The sequence below is a fragment of the Semicossyphus pulcher genome, unplaced genomic scaffold (genome assembly GCF_022749685.1).
Source record: "Semicossyphus pulcher isolate SPU_LCO1_2020_fin unplaced genomic scaffold, fSemPul1.0.p SCAF_8, whole genome shotgun sequence".
NCBI lineage: Eukaryota > Metazoa > Chordata > Actinopteri > Labriformes > Labridae > Semicossyphus > Semicossyphus pulcher.
The window spans coordinates 10,380,452-10,396,111 of record NW_027211759.1 but is presented as its reverse complement, the minus strand read 5'-3'; the positions used below and the strand labels follow the sequence as shown (position 1 = coordinate 10,396,111).

At 42.8% G+C, this 15,660-nt stretch overlaps 1 protein-coding gene across 1 annotated transcript in view; it reads right to left on the bottom strand.

Moving 5' to 3' along the window:
- Positions 1-15,660, bottom strand: part of LOC138612948 (protein kinase C-binding protein NELL2a-like) — a 99,917-nt gene that overhangs the window by 19,484 nt on the left and 64,773 nt on the right. Inside the window, exons 14-15 of the mRNA XM_069686484.1 lie at positions 11,849-11,971; positions 8,898-8,993 (exon numbers count right to left, since the gene is read on the bottom strand). Coding sequence (XP_069542585.1) covers positions 8,898-8,993; positions 11,849-11,971 — 219 coding nt within the window. The remainder of the gene's footprint in view (positions 1-8,897; positions 8,994-11,848; positions 11,972-15,660) is intronic.

Genomic DNA, 15,660 nt, shown 5'->3' with positions numbered 1-15,660 from the left:
TTAAACAGTCACAGGCCCCGGGGCCTTGTGGGTAGATCGTGCAGCAAAGGACGGGGGGAAAGAAAACGCTGCAGCGATGCATCATGGGAGCTGTCAAGAGGGCTGGATAAATTAATATGGTTTTAAATATTCACTACCTGCGCCTGAGTGTCGGGTGGGAGGCGCCCTGGGGAGGCTTCAGCTGTGATGAGGTTGTGATGTTTTTTTTCTTGCCTAACATTGTTATGGATGTAACGCACACTGTGGCCCTCGCTGGTTAGATTTACACGACAGCAGAGCAGCAACAAACCTGGACAGTCCTGTTTTTCATGCACACGTCTTTTACCTGTTTATTTATCTTCCTGCTTGGCCATCTGTTGTCTACCAAGCTGCTATTTGTCAGTCTGCTCAGTTTTTGTCCGTCTTTGTGTCTAAAACTCTGACAAGCTTCTAATCAATGTAAATGAGGTCTGAGGGAACAAATTGTTTGTCCGGCCCCGTTCGACTCCCTGTCCTCGTCGATATGCCGTCGTGACCTCTGGGCTCCACACTCCTCCTCTCACTGACTTCAAAGTTTCATCATGAACTCAGGAGCCATCCACCTCCCAGCTTCCACCGCCTCTTCTTCTTCTTCACTGATATTTTTACTCTTTGATTTTCATATCTCGTTTTAAATCACTTCCTTTTCGCTTCCCTATTTTTGTCCCCCTTTTTCATCACTCCCATCACCCAAAAGTTACTTTCTTCACGTCTGAACTATCTATATTTTTCAATGTGTCTTTGATCTTCACTTTGCTCATCCCTCTATGTCTTATCTTCTGTATTTTCCTACATGCAGTGAAAGGTTGTAAAAGTCGTTGAATATTTTATCGTTGAAACACAGAATATGGAAACTCAGATGAAAAGGCGCCGTCTCGCGCACATAAACAAAACGCCTCCCTCTTTAGATCACATCTTTTTATTAGCGTATCGAAGTGCACCGGTTAAATGCTCATGATTTTAGAAAATGAGAGTTTTTCCTTCTAATAAAACATCAATTTACAGTGTAGGTGTAATGCACCAGGGCTCCCCGATGGTGCTCTTGATCATAACCCTCCAGGAGTGTGTAGGAGTCACAAATCTAAATAGCTTCATTAACACCTCACGTAAAAACCTTTTATCTGTCTCCTTGTCCTTAAAGAACATTGTTGATGCTCAAATAGCCGCAGTGTGATTCAGCGACATGGTATTAAAAGAGCTTGTGAGGGCCGGGGACGGCAGATGAAATGAAACATTAAAGGGAGAGGTGTCCGTCCACAGCATCAGATCAAATGCTCCTCCTCTTCAAGAAGCCCACAGCGTCCTTTGAGGAGCTTGCAAGAGGCCAAGGACAGCGGAGACGGCCATTAGTTACAGAACTGACAGCTTAGTGACAGAAAATTTTAACTGGTGGCCACGGCAACCTAACAAGCTTAGAGGGGCTTGAAAGGAGGAGATAATGAGCTGAAAATAAAGGAAATACAAAGAGCGCCTCCCCATTCATCTCATAGAAGCTATCCAGTCGATAAACATGTATCTGAGGCGAAGCAGAAGGCGGGTTCACTGATGTTATGTCCAATTATTTCATGCAGCGCCTATCAGCGTCTACAAAATTTTTATAGTCCTGGGCCCTGTTTCATAAACACACTTTAAAGTTGGGATGATCATAAAGTAATGAATCTTCTTCCATTTGAGGGGCTATTCTGTTACACGTTGTAACTAAAGACTCTCATCTCTCAGATGGAACTTCAAGTCTTGTTTCTTTTCATTTTAGCCGATTCATTCCCAAACTTAAGAAGGCCGCAGCGCACTTTGAGATCTAAAAATATGTTGGGGCCCAAACCTCTAAGCAAACAAACTTAGAACAAATTTAAAGGGGGGGGTATTATGCTAATTTCAAGCTCCATATTTCAATTTGTGATACATGTGGAGTAGCTTAGCATAATTTACAGTTAAGAAAACATTTTTCTCACACTGGTGCTCTGTGCAGGCCCTCATACAGCCTCTGACTGAAACGACTCGAGTCAGCTCTGTCCCTTTAAGAAACCCCGCCCCTACAAGCCTGCTCTCTTCTGATTGTCTTCTGACATGGATAATCTCCACCTCCTTTCCAACTACAAAAAAGCTGGGTGTTACCGGATGTTTTGACCAGTGGGAAAAGGGCACAAGACATTCTTAACCAACTTGACGGGCAAAGCCGTTGAGCAGAGCACGGGAGTGAATAAATTGTCAGAGGCAGACTGAGCTGCTGGGTGAGCGTGTCCTTGAGCTGTGTCAGGGGCACAAAGTTCGTCTCTGTCTCCACTGAGTTCCTCCACTTTGTGACATCACAAAGTGAAGCGTCTGGAGAAGTTTGCCTGAAAGCATGCGTTCACAGCAGCCTGCACACTGAGACTGTTTTAGCTGGGGATTACTCCAACATACTTTTACCTACAGATTTGAAACTTCACCCACGTTTAGTCTGGACATCCAACATTGTAACATTATATACATGTCTTAAAACATGAAACAGAATAAACCCCCTCTTTAAACTTTTAATATATTTAATGATTAAAGTGTATGAAGAGGTTTGTAATGTAGTGTTTTATTCAACTAAAGCAACAGTCTTTAGATGCAAATAATAAATGAGTAAAAAGCCCTTTAGGCTACGCGAGCGGAAATGGAAATTACCAAGGATAACAAGAATTTCTTTAAGCTGCTTTTCAAGGAAATGTTATAAAATCAATGATTCGCATCATATCGCAATGAATCCTGCATGATCTGTCAGTTTTCAATGCCACTCTCCTCTTCATCCGGAACAACCTTCCCAATGACGAGCGGACTTTGATGGACAGAGGTGTAAGCTGCTGGATTTTTGTCCTTATTTTTCAGTGCACCCTTGAAGTGATGAGATTTTGCTCACATGTGCCAAAGACTAAACCTTCAATATTTTACTAATCTCATCTCGCAGAAGTTCCACTTTTCCTAATCTTTTGTTTTCGCTTTCAATAACTCCTCTCATTTTATTCCAGAGCTTTTAGTCACCTTTATGTTTTTTAAATTAATCATCAATAGTTGAGGCTCACTTTGGGCTTAAGTGCAACGTCTAGCAGCTAATTTGTTTGTATACGAGGACGACTTTCTCATAACTTCGCCCAGTGATGTTTATCATATAAAATGCTGCAGGCTGGAAGCTCGGATTATTGACTCAAAGTAAAGCTTCATTCAAAGTGCACTCTGCAGACTGCATTGTTTTCCTTTTCATTAGTGCTCCATTTTTTATGTATCTTTCATATCAATACTTGTTAGTTTAAAGCTATATTAAATTCTATCATACATAATAGACAGCCAAAGTTCTTTGCTCTTAAGTGCTGTGTTCTCCGAAATGCATGTAAAATTTTAAAAGACGTCCGCAGAAATGCTCTCAGAAAACAGCCTCTGAAAAAAAATCTATATTGGGAAACAAGGCCCGGGGTGTTTTCACGGGGCAACCTTTCTTCTCCGCTCGCAGCTCAAACAGAACGCACTCAGGATCACATTGGACAGCGGCTGCAGTTTTTAACAAGACACAACGTGTGTTGATTTTTCCGAAAGAGAGAAATTCAGCGATCAATCACACGAAGCAGCTTTTCTGTGTGGCATTCAAGCACTTGTAGGTAAAATAATACGCCAGACTTTCACAGACGTATTAGCTCGAACTGTGCAACAACCTAATAGCTAGAGTTGCACATTTGTATTCTAGATTTCTCCGAGCCAGAGACGAAAACGGGCGTCCATTCGCTGAAAAATATTATACCAGCGTTTGGCCATCTCTCACCCAAGCTAGGAGTATTGCTAGCCTGGGGCTCCCATGTTGACTATGCGGCATGTTCGGGGCACACATTACATGGCTGCCCCTGCGTACATTTATATCCATGACTGAAGAGTATGTGCCCGGGCGCAGCTGTATGCTGCATAATTCATGATGTGTCAGAGTTCTCCGCTAGCCGGTGTCTGTCTGTCAGCACTGCGTGTCCCATGTCCCTCCCCATCCATTCCCCCTGAATGGTAATGACAGGCCACCAAGCACACACACACACACACACACACACACAGATACAATAAGATCATAACACATTGAAACAGTTCGACATGTGTGTACAATAACACAGAAGCAAACATTACTCATATGTTCACACCGACGTACAACAATAAAAAACATGGACGCCGGTTGACAATCCGCAAACTGTTTGCCCGCTCTTATACGTAACTGTGTGTGCATGCTCATAGGTGTGTGTGTCTGTGTGTGTATCCGAGCTGCCTTGAAGAGCTCCCGTTCGGTGTCTCATGACAGGCCGTCAGTCTGCCGCTGCAGCAGCAGAAGTGCTGGAGTCCCCGGGGAGGCCTCTAAAAGCTCACAGGGTTCTGGCGGAGAGGGGAGGGAGGGGGAGTGGTGGTGGTGGTGGTGATGGTGGTGGGGGGGACCCAGACTTAGTGAAAGCTTTTCCATGTTCATCCACCCAGCTCTGCCTCTCCTCCTCCACCGGCCTGACTCCGCATCCAAATGCAGAGAAAACTCACTAACCCCTACTCCCTCTAAGCACCCGTCCCTCTCCGTGCATTTCCCATTCTGCATCTGTCAGTTTTTTCCCAACATCTCTGTATCTTCCTTTCCACTTCACCTCCTCTCACCCCCCCATCCTCGTTACCTCTCTTTCCTCTCCCTCTGCGAGTTTTTGCATCTGTCACTCCCCCCCCCCCCCGTACATCTCCATCTCTTCTCCCCAAACTACTGCTCCCACAATCCCCCTCCTCTTTCCCTCCTGCCCACCAGTAGAGCTGCATATCCAACAGTACATTAACCTCCATACATCTCTGTGAGCTCCTCCAGTAGACACTTCCCGCAGTGGGAGCTCCTGTCATGCTGTGAGGAGACAGAATGAAGGACCCCCCCTTTTTCACACTGAATGACTGCTGAAGTCTCTAAACAGCGCCAGAGGCTTTAGCCTTGTAGCAGGGGGGCCCTGACGGTGGTTGCGGACTCTGAAACCACGAGTGCACGAGGACTGTAGCTGTCACGGCGCTGACTTTGACGAGATTGGGAAGGAGTCAGATTGTGGGAGGGAGGAGAGAGATAGACATGCAGACTGAAGCGGCAGCTGTAGTGACAACGTCTTGTCGCCTGAGGCATGAAGAGGGTGTAAGAGAATCCGCGTGCGTGTGAGCGCTTGTTTGTGTTTGCGTCCCTGAACGATGAATTCTAATCAGCCTCAATGATGAGCGGAGAGGAGCCTTAAAACAAACTTATCCCTGAGCCAGCCATCATTCATCCCCAGGTTGCTTTCATGGTGTGATTAGAAATAGACAACTGTATTTATGGAGAACAAATTGTTTCAACCAGTTTTTTTTCCGTCATATTTATTAGACAAAAGGCAGTTAAACCTGTTTTCTCACCTATTATAAGTGGTTTTATTTGTTTAATTTTAAGGTTTCTACTTCCACCTCAAAACAATGGAGTAAAAGGATTTTTTAAAATGCCCACAGCATTAAAAATGGGAGAGATAGTTAGCTTAGCATAGCATAATGACAGTGACGTAAACAGTGGGAAACAGCTAGCTAAGCTCCTTCCAAAAGATTGGCATCTCTAAGGCTCACGAGAGGCGGGGTACATCCTGGACTGATCGCCAGTCAATCACAGGGCGGACACTCAGAGGCAGACGACCTTTCACACTCACACCTAAGGGCAATTTTAGAGTCAGCATTGAACCTAACGAGCATGTCTTTGGACTGTGGGAGGAAGCCGGAGTACCCAGAGGGAAGCCACGCACACACGCACAGGAAGAACATGCAAACTCCACACAGAAAGGCCCGCTACGTCCGAACCAGGATTTGAACTGGTAACCTTGACAGCCCTAACCACTGCACCGCTGTGCAGCCCACCAATGAACATGTTATATCTAATTCTTTTCACAGTGACAAAAACCAAAGAGTTAAAAGGGACTTTCTGGAGTCTTCACTGGTTGAAGAAGTCAATACCAGCTACAGGTCAAGAGAGTCCTGAACATAACAACCATACAACCAGAACTGCATGTTATGTGTTTATTTAGCGAGCTTAACTAGAATAGAAATAGACACTAGAATGATCCTCTCTTATCTCTTAAATGCAGGTAAGTGTATTTCCAAACATGTCAGGAAACTTGTTCCTCTAAAAACTATTCTGGATTATCCAGAGAATGTTTGCTGCTGAATGTTTTAACCCTTCAACAATCATTTCTCTTTCGGGGGTCCGCCTAATTCAAGTCACATTTTACCATTAAAATGACTTTAGAGTGCTAATCAGGACAATCTTAGTTTCGTTCTCTTTGGCGGCACCTACAGTGATAAATGATAATTGCAGGAGCACACTTCCCAGATATCCAGACAGTGTCTCATTTGTGACGTCCACGGTTGGCGCCGGTTGTAACTCTTGATTTTCCTCGCTGACGGTCGCTTTCCTTTCAGTCTGTTTGCTTCATCTGAGCGTCTAATTTGTTTCTTCTTCTTTGGATTTTCACTTATTTTTGAAGTTGTATCTGTAGTCATCGATCTTTTCTTTGTTTGTTCAGCCATAGTAGATTACTGTTTACTAGCAACACTTGCAGAGAGCGGAGAAGCAGCCGCTTAGCTCCGCCTACCCTCTCTGGCAGAACAACCACTGCTGGCTGATGGAAAACGCGTCACCTAACTTTGAGATTATATCTTTAAACAGAATTTAGCTTTCTGTGCTGCGTTACTTTGGGGGCATTGAGTCACCATATTTTGATCTTGTCTGCTGTATGATCCCCCTTTCATTGTGAGTCACCAAAATAACAGAAAGACTAATCTATGGCTACATATGGGTGGTTTGTCTCTTTAAAGCCATGTAGAAAAAGTACAATTTGCCTGCATTAAATTGGGGCAAAGGCAGAAATCTAAAACCTGGATAAATCATATGAAAAAAAAAAATTGCAAGGCTGGATACCATTACTATTTTATTCTTTTAAAGGGCGATATCAAACAGATGAAACACAGGACGAAGCGCTTCTTGGATCACAGAGGGAGGCACACACAAAGCCGGTGCTCCTGATATACAGAGAGGCAATCAACGTCTATGAAAAGGTAATCAATTCCTCCCCCACAAAAGTGAAGGTACACTGTTCTGTCAAGGTCAAGAAAAGATCCGTCTTCATTTCTATTATTTATCTGTGACAGTGTACAATCATTAAGTGTGCAGTACAGGTGTAATGAGAGAGTGAATGTGTGATTGAAGCCCGTAGTTAAATCAGTGTCTGTATGACCAGTACGGGGTCTCTTCACGTTGTTTTTATCATGTAGCCACCGTAATAAAGGCTTTCACACTTTTGTGCTTTAATGAAGCAGCGTGCTTCGACTCTTTAAAGTATTCACTCCCTTTTTTGTGGACGGGCATTTCTATTATTTGAAAACTCAAACCAACTCCGAACCCAACCTCGATTTGATTGATCTACTGAAACTACTGTGTGAATGAAAACTATTCTACAGCAAAGAAAAGATCCTTACAAAACTTTATTTCACAGCTGCTTTCGAGTTCTGTAGCGATGAATAGCATCACCTTGGTAAAGCTGCTGCACATTCGCTAAGATTCCTCCTTTGATCGGCGAATGCAGATGTTTTTTGAGGCGCACAAAAGAGAGAAAGAGGGAAAAAAGGCAGGGATCTAAAACGCTACAGAAGGTAATGAAATGTGTGATTGCCTGGACCGTGCCATTAGTAAAGGACGAGGTCCTCAGAACCTCCTCTGCCGCAAAACGGGGGAGGAGGATAAGTCATTATGGTTAGGTGTGTTAACACCTTCCCAGTGGCTCAAACACACACACATAAAGATACACACACTCTCTCCTTCCTCAGCATCTAAGAGCCACACCATGGGGAAATTCATTTACTTTAAGACGGGCAGTAAAAAGGACGCCTCGTAAAAAAAAAAGGGCCCTTTATGTGCAATCAATACCCGAGCCAATGAGCAAGCAGAGAGGCTCAGTTTGCTTCACTCAGAGAGAACTGCCATGCCCGGACTTTCTATTAGCTCGGCCGCTTGTCTTGTGAAGGACACTCCAGGAGAAGGTGGAGGTGGGTTATGAGAGAGGTGTTGCTGTAGATTAGACATACACTGTATCCAGGATTACAGTCTTTCATGGTTACCTTAAATCACCAGCGCTGCAGGAGGAAAAACACACTGAAAAGAATCCAAATCCTGGCGTCTTATCTCCACAGTGTGTCTGACATATTTCCATGCAGGAGAGCAAGCAGCGATATGGTCTCTGCTGTAAACATAGGCCGACTTAATACTCGCTTAAGCTATCACGCCTTATCAGATATCGTGCGTGAGCAGTTGGTGCAGGTGTAATTTGGATGTGGCACCAAGCCGGTGTGGAGGAACGCCACGCTGATTAATACGAGCTGTGATATGAGGTAATTCCCGTACTGCTGCAACTGCAGTTCAAATCCTCCACTGGCCCATTGGAAGAGGTACAAGCTCGTTTATTCAGCATGCAGGAGGACCCACACAGTCAGCCACAAACACATTCACACACAGCTATGATAGCAGAGCGTTAGCCTCGCAAACATCTCAGCGTTTACAGATTTGCTGTTTTGTCGGGGTCAGAGTGAAGGCAGCTCTACAAAGGGAGAATTATCGCTGTGCTTTTTAAAAAAAAAACTTAAGATATGCCAAGATAACGAAGGCAAACACCTTGATGTAGCGTACGTTTTTACGCTAATCTCCCCTCCTCTTTCTGTTTGTCCTTTTCCTGTTAGAAAGACTGAAAGCAAACCCCCCCTCACTTTACCTCCTCGTCTTGTTTCTCCTCCCTTCTCGCACACAAAAGTCCTCCTTGAGCTATTTTGGAGGAGTGAAACAAAAGCGTGGATTTAAAATGAACTCTTACCTGTCTCGCACCTCTTCCCAGTAAACCCTTGCTGGCAGACGCAGTTGTTAGGTGAGACGCAGGTCCCTCCGTTCTGGCACAATCCGTCACACATAGCTAGAGGTATTTGAGAAGAGAAGAGCTATTACTCACCAAGATTAACGAGCATTAACTATGTAATTAGACCGGCAGCAGCATATGTATTTGCATACAGAATAAGAGCTAATTTGGTGATGTGATTCATTACGGGCTCTCATGATATTATTTCGAGTGATTAATGCATCTCACCAAGGTTAATTCAGAAATGTTCATTATCCAGGCGCAGGCTGTTAGTTAATGTGTCCCCAAAACACAGAGAAGTCATTGAAGTTGACAGACACAATGGAAATAAATGAAATATGTACATGAACCTGCCTTTCCCCAATAAGAACAACAAGGATTAGAAACAAAAGAAGCCGTATGCAGTTAGCGGGGGACCACACAGTGAAAATGGAAGGCTTTTAATGGGGCACTCCAACAATTTAGCATTGCACTTCATTTTGATAGATGTAGAATAAAAGAAGGAGCGACGTTCCCAGTTTGGGTCAAGCTCCAAAAGGCTGGATTCCACATTTGCTAACATGCATCCAAAAGCATTCTTTGCTCTCTAAAACCCACGCTTGATTAACCGCAGTCTCCCGTCAGCTATAGTCTGACGACGATATACCCTCTGGGGACAACGGTGAACATGTCGGGCGTGGAGCCCGCAGTTAGCGATAAGCGTCTTTCGAGACCCGCTTTTCTTGTGATTTACTTTTCAACATCATGATGCAAATTAGTAAAAAGTAGAAATGAAGCTTTGTCAGGTCTGTACTCAAGAGGAGAAGAAAACTACTTTTAAAATGCTCATTTGTTGAACGGAGGTCGGATCGATCTTTTCTGATGCATTCGAGGAAGTCGGGAAATCCGAACGAGGAAAGGCTTTCGTGACACAGAGTCAAGGGAATTTTTCAAGTTGAATTTTAGATCTAGAACAGATTGTTAGCTGTTAGCATGCAGATGTCTGTTTATAGAGATTAACAAGAAGCTAAATCATCATCAGACAGCCGCTGATGGGAGCCGGGATGTCATTACGGCGCATTTTGTCCGCCTGCTTTTGCTCTCCACAAGGACTGTTTTTCCTGCATACGACGCAGCCTGCTGATACGTGATTGGTCAATATTACTCAGACTACAAGCGTAGTACGTTTCTATGTAGAATCTGTATATAGAGATTCGATTAACCCTCATGACACTTTACAATGACATTAGAGTAGAAATGATGACTTTGGTTTATCAATTTCAAATCGCTGATTGCACTCTTTCGACGATTTTTACACTGAGCGATTAATTGAGGAAATTAATAAGGAGAATAATCCAATGATTAAAAGTAGCATTATATATAAATAGTAAGTTCCAGCCATTGGTATTTTATCTACATGTAGACATTCCTTCAGACACACATCATTTATTCTAAAAGTTTCCTAACAGGATGTGTATAACCCCACATTACTAGTTAACTGATCTTTATGTGTAAAATCAGCGCAGTTCCCTTAAAATAGATTTTTTAATCAACGGATTGATTCAGCAGCTCAGGTCGAGTCGATTTTCTAGTAAGAGCATAGATTACAAATAGAACAGCAAACAGCGAGAAGCACTCATTAAACCTGGTTCACAGGAGACGTTAAAGCAGCTGCCTGTTAGAGCGGAACTGTAATACAGTTTACACGGTGGTGACGTGAGGCTGAACTTCATTCACACATATGTGATGATTTGACTTTGGAATAAAAGATCATTAGAAAGATAAGTAGGATATTTTGCATGAACGTCGCCGGATTGGCGAGGTGAAGTCTTTATTTTGTATGATTGATATATCTTTTTCTTTTCAAACAGAACTCTGTAATGTTCATGATGCTCTGTGCAAAATATTCTTTTATGTCTGCATGAAGGTCGTCTGTCGATGCTGCTAGAAAAAATTAATGGTAAACAAAACAATTTCAGCGCTCCACCTCAAAGTCAAAGATATCTGTGTGTAAAGTAATGTTACGTTAAGCTCAGGTAGGCCTACATAACTGTTAGCTACAGAAACAGGCAGGTTCAATGGTCTCCTTTTAAAGACTGTTATATGACTCACATTAGCTTAAAGATTAGGAAAATGTCATATTTAATTGCTCCTTGAACGAGTAATTGGTTGATGTCTTTATTTCGAAACATGAAGAATATTATTATCTACTTTTAATTATAACATACCCAGGCTTTCAATTTCAGTTGTTTTTTAAACCCAATTTAACACCCACCAACAGCAAAGAAAAGAGAGGGAAAAAGAGATAATGTAAGGACTATACCTTTAAGCAAGGTGTGTTTGTCTGGATGGATTATTTTAAAGATATAATCACAAAGATTTTAATTTGCAGTATCACAGACTGGGTGTCTGTGGCAACTTTCACAGAAAAAACCACAAGCCCAGTTGGTGACGCGTTTTCCATCACCCAGCAGTGGTCGGTCTGCCAGAGAGGGTAGGCGGAGCTAAGCGTCTGCTTCTCCAGTCTCGGCAAGTGTTGCGAGTAAACAGTAATCTACTATGGCTGAACAAACAAAGAAAAGATCGATGACTACAGATACAACTTCAAAAATAAGTGACAATCCAAAGAAAAAGAAACAAATTTAACGCTCAGATGAAGGTAAACAGTCTAAAAAGGAAAGCGACTGTCAGCGAGGAAAATCAAGAGTTACAACCGGAGCCAACCGTGGACGTCACACATGCATGTGCACTTTAAACAACTTGAACAAAGTTGCTTTTTGTATATAAGAGGATTCAGCCCTGTGTTGTAGAAATTCAGCTCATAAACAACTAGTTTGCATAAAAAGTTTCACCACTTCAATGGTGTTTTGGTCCATTTTAAGTCCAGATATGTGCATGACACAGTAAATAATAAGCATCATGGTGGCTCTTACCTTTGCAGACTGTCCCGTTGCCTGTGTACCCCGGCTTACAGGAGCAGCTGTGGCCTCCCACCATGTTAAAGCACAGCGCGTTCTCGTCGCAGTTGTGGAGCCCGCTGAGGCACTCATCGTGCTCTGAAACACACAACAGACGTCAGTGTTGACAAGCTTTTTAGTCACACATACATTTCTGTTGTACATTGTTTTTAAACAGTGGAGTAAATGCACACACGACGTCAACAACACATCTGTGAATCGCTTCTACCATCAAGGAAACAACAGTTGATTAAAGAAAACGGTTTCTTCTCCTTGTGACTGTGAGCAACGATGGCACCCAGCTGGTGATTTGTTTCACTTTCCATTTCGAAAAAGAGATTTGAGACTCAGTGTTGGATTAAATGACTTGATAGTTAGACAGCTGTGAGTCTGCTAATAAGACATCAGTGACAAACAGCCGGCTGGAGGACGAGTCATTTCTCCATCTCACATCAGGATGTGACAGAAGAGATTGTTTCAGATGTTGTTTGGTTGTATTCGATATTCTTTCTTCTGTTATTGGTGGAAAAGTCTTAATGACGAATTAGGGTTTCATACCTACTGGGTGTACATGTGTATAATAATGAGGTGTTTTTCTTTAGTGTGCTTGTTGTAAATCGGCACAATTGTCTGTTAAGTTCAGAAAGAAATGTTTTGTATAAGTTTCGGACATGGATTAACAAAATGTCCCCCCCGGAGCCAGGACTCCCGGGCTGTAATCGCTGCTGCTGCTGCGGAGTTAGTGATACGGTTTGTTCTGAATATCCCGCCGACAAGCTTGACTAATGGCTCCAGCCCATGACGACATGCTGGATCCAACTGGCAAACTAATCTCTTCCCCTCTATTTGGAGAGGAGCGTGAGGTTGCAAAATACAAAGGCATGGAGAATGATCCAGCATACGCACAACACACTATCCAAGGACAAACATTGAAATGACGCCGTATGAAAAAAGTTGTAGCTTAAAGGAAAAAGCTTCTGTCAGTCAAAGCTGGTGTTGTCTGTGATCGATAGGAGCAATAATATTTGAAGTTTGTAAGTTGTAGAAACAGCGCGTGGTTTCACCCATTCTACATTCCTACAACACCCAGCATGCATTGCGCCCCTCCCTCTGAAAGGAACGGGCCGTGTCGCTGCAGGCAATGGCTCAGATTGGTACAGAATCCAAAATACGACCAGAATATTCCGGTGGATCGTCTAAAAAATCTTCAGGTCTGCAGTCTACATGTCAAACCTGACGATTTTGAACGAGACATGACATCGGAGGCGGGCGTCCTAGTTTGAGGAAGTGTAGTTTAGCGAGCTCCCTCTGCCAGATGTCATGCCTTTTTCCTACCATAATGGCATTAGCTCCCCATAATGGCATGATAGGACTGCTGTTGAAAATCGGCGAACTGGCCCTTTAATAAAAATGGGAAGAAAAGTCTAATACAGACCTCATAATAAAAAAGTAACCATTGGGTGACGGAGAAACATGAACAAAATACGACTCAAATATAATTTGTTTGTTGCGTTACATGTGTAAAAATAATGAACAAGATGTGAATGGAAGCATGAAGTCAGATACTATCTACTGTTACCCCCTGCAGGTACATTTAATCTAAACACAGTGTGTGGAACAATGAAGCAATAAAAAGTATTTTAACCAAACAATAAATGATAATGATTCTCCACAGAGTCATTTGTGTCCCTAACACACACACCGACTGAACTCAAACGTGTTAATGTCTTTATTATGGTCCTATAATAAGCCTTTTGTGGGCGGATAATAACGACCAAATAGTGCTGAGTAGATCATTAAGGCTGCGGGTCACTAATGACGGATAAAACATTTCTATTGTGTCTCTATTTGTCCACATCTTGTGCTACCTTTTTCAGTCAGAAAGGAGCAACACGCTAACTTTTACACAAGAGAAGAGGAGTTATAAAAAGAAATGAAATGCAGTAAAAGAGAACATTTGAAGCTGCAGGGGGGAGGTTTCTGTATTTTAACAATCAGATGAAACCCCGTAGTTTCAACCGCGAGCTCCAAAAAATATAATTTGATCTCTGTGGAGGCGGCTGGATCTGAGCAATTAACTCATTTTGTGTTTAGCTGCCACCAAAAGGTGCATAATAGTAGTTTATAGCCTGTTGTACACGGTTACGCTCGACTGGACCGTCTCCGCTGCTCTGTACCAAACATCGAGAAACAACTTTCCCTCTAACGATTAATGTTTACCCCCGTTTAACTTCGCTCCATCACACTGTGCTGCTGACTTATCGAGCCCTCCTGGCCTTATCCTCCAGGGCCGCCATGTTTGTTTACATGGTGAGATGTTTTTAGATTTTTAATGCAACCGAGATGCTCCAACTGCAACAGAAGCTGTCTTCTGATGCAGGCCAAAGACTTCAACGGTTAAAGAAGAGCGGATCATTTAAGCCCTCTCCCCTGCTGTACGAACAGATGCTTTAATGCCCGCCCTTCATCTGCCCCAGAAGATAAAGGCAGATCTTTATCCCTCTGAGACGCACAAAACGAGCGCACGTCTATTGTATTTTGGAGCTTCACATACGTATATACTGCTTTCTCATTAGTACTTGCTTACAGAGCGCTACACCAGCTGCAGTGCTGAGGACTTTCTGGACTTTTTAACCTCTCAAAAAACAAAAAAACGATCATCAGAGGTCCGTCTATTGTCAAGAGAGCTCTTTTCTCTCTCTTAGTCATGTGTTTGTAAAACTTTTTGTAATTCAGCCAGACAACTTCTTTTCATTTGGATGTCTCGTTTACAGTGCAGAGAGGCTGCATTCAAAGGCCACTGAAAGGACAAACAGTCAACTTAGTCTCTTCGAAAAGGTTAAGTATGGAAGCCCTAAGTGGACATGCATCCATAAATTTGATTAACTCCGTGTTCCCAAGAAAACGAGCAATTTCTGGTTGTTTTCTTGAACTCTCGACTTATTTATCAGGTTATCCTGAGATAACGATGCACCACCGTAACGTCAGATGATCAGAACTCGTATCCCCAGAGCTGCAAAAGCACAAAACAAACGTAGAGACAGGCGTCACTTATTAGTGTGGGCAATGTCAGCGTGGCATGTCCTGGTCTGTAATATTAAAGTGACCAGCTTGTTTTCCAGATCGCTGGAAAATGATTTCCCGTCATCACGAGAAAATGAGATAAATCAATCCCTTATAATGGGAAAACCAGCTTTGTTGTCCCGAGATAACAAAAAGATAAGATAAATAAGTCGAGCTCTCGAGAAAACAACCGGAAATGACTCGTTATTGCTGGAAAACGACTGATAAAATGTCTGGATGCATGTCCACTTAGGGCTTCTCCAGTTATGATTCTTAAAATACATTTAAAAACAAGCATTTGTGTTTAATTTTTAATGGATTTATTTCACGAATTCATTAAACTTCCTCAACAGGGAAAAATCACTCTTTGTATTTAACTACTAACATCAGCGGTTCATGCTGTGATTACAGCAAAATGATTGACATGTTACACTCATGCAACTGCTTCTGTCTAAAAGCCATTGTATGTGATATATCACAGCCCTCTATATGCTCTATTACAGGCCTCTGACCTGTATCGCTCCGTTGGCTGGCCCCTGTTAGGTCAACAAAGAAAGCAACATGATAGTAGCCATCTTTGTAGGCCACTTATTGGTAAACTCCCTCCTGTGCTCGACTACTCTCTCAAGCCTTTCAACCTGATCTCAGAACTGGGTCACTTAAAAAATAACAAGGTTTCGAATTGAATGGTGGAAAACAGCCTTTAGTATTGCTGCATCTGTTAT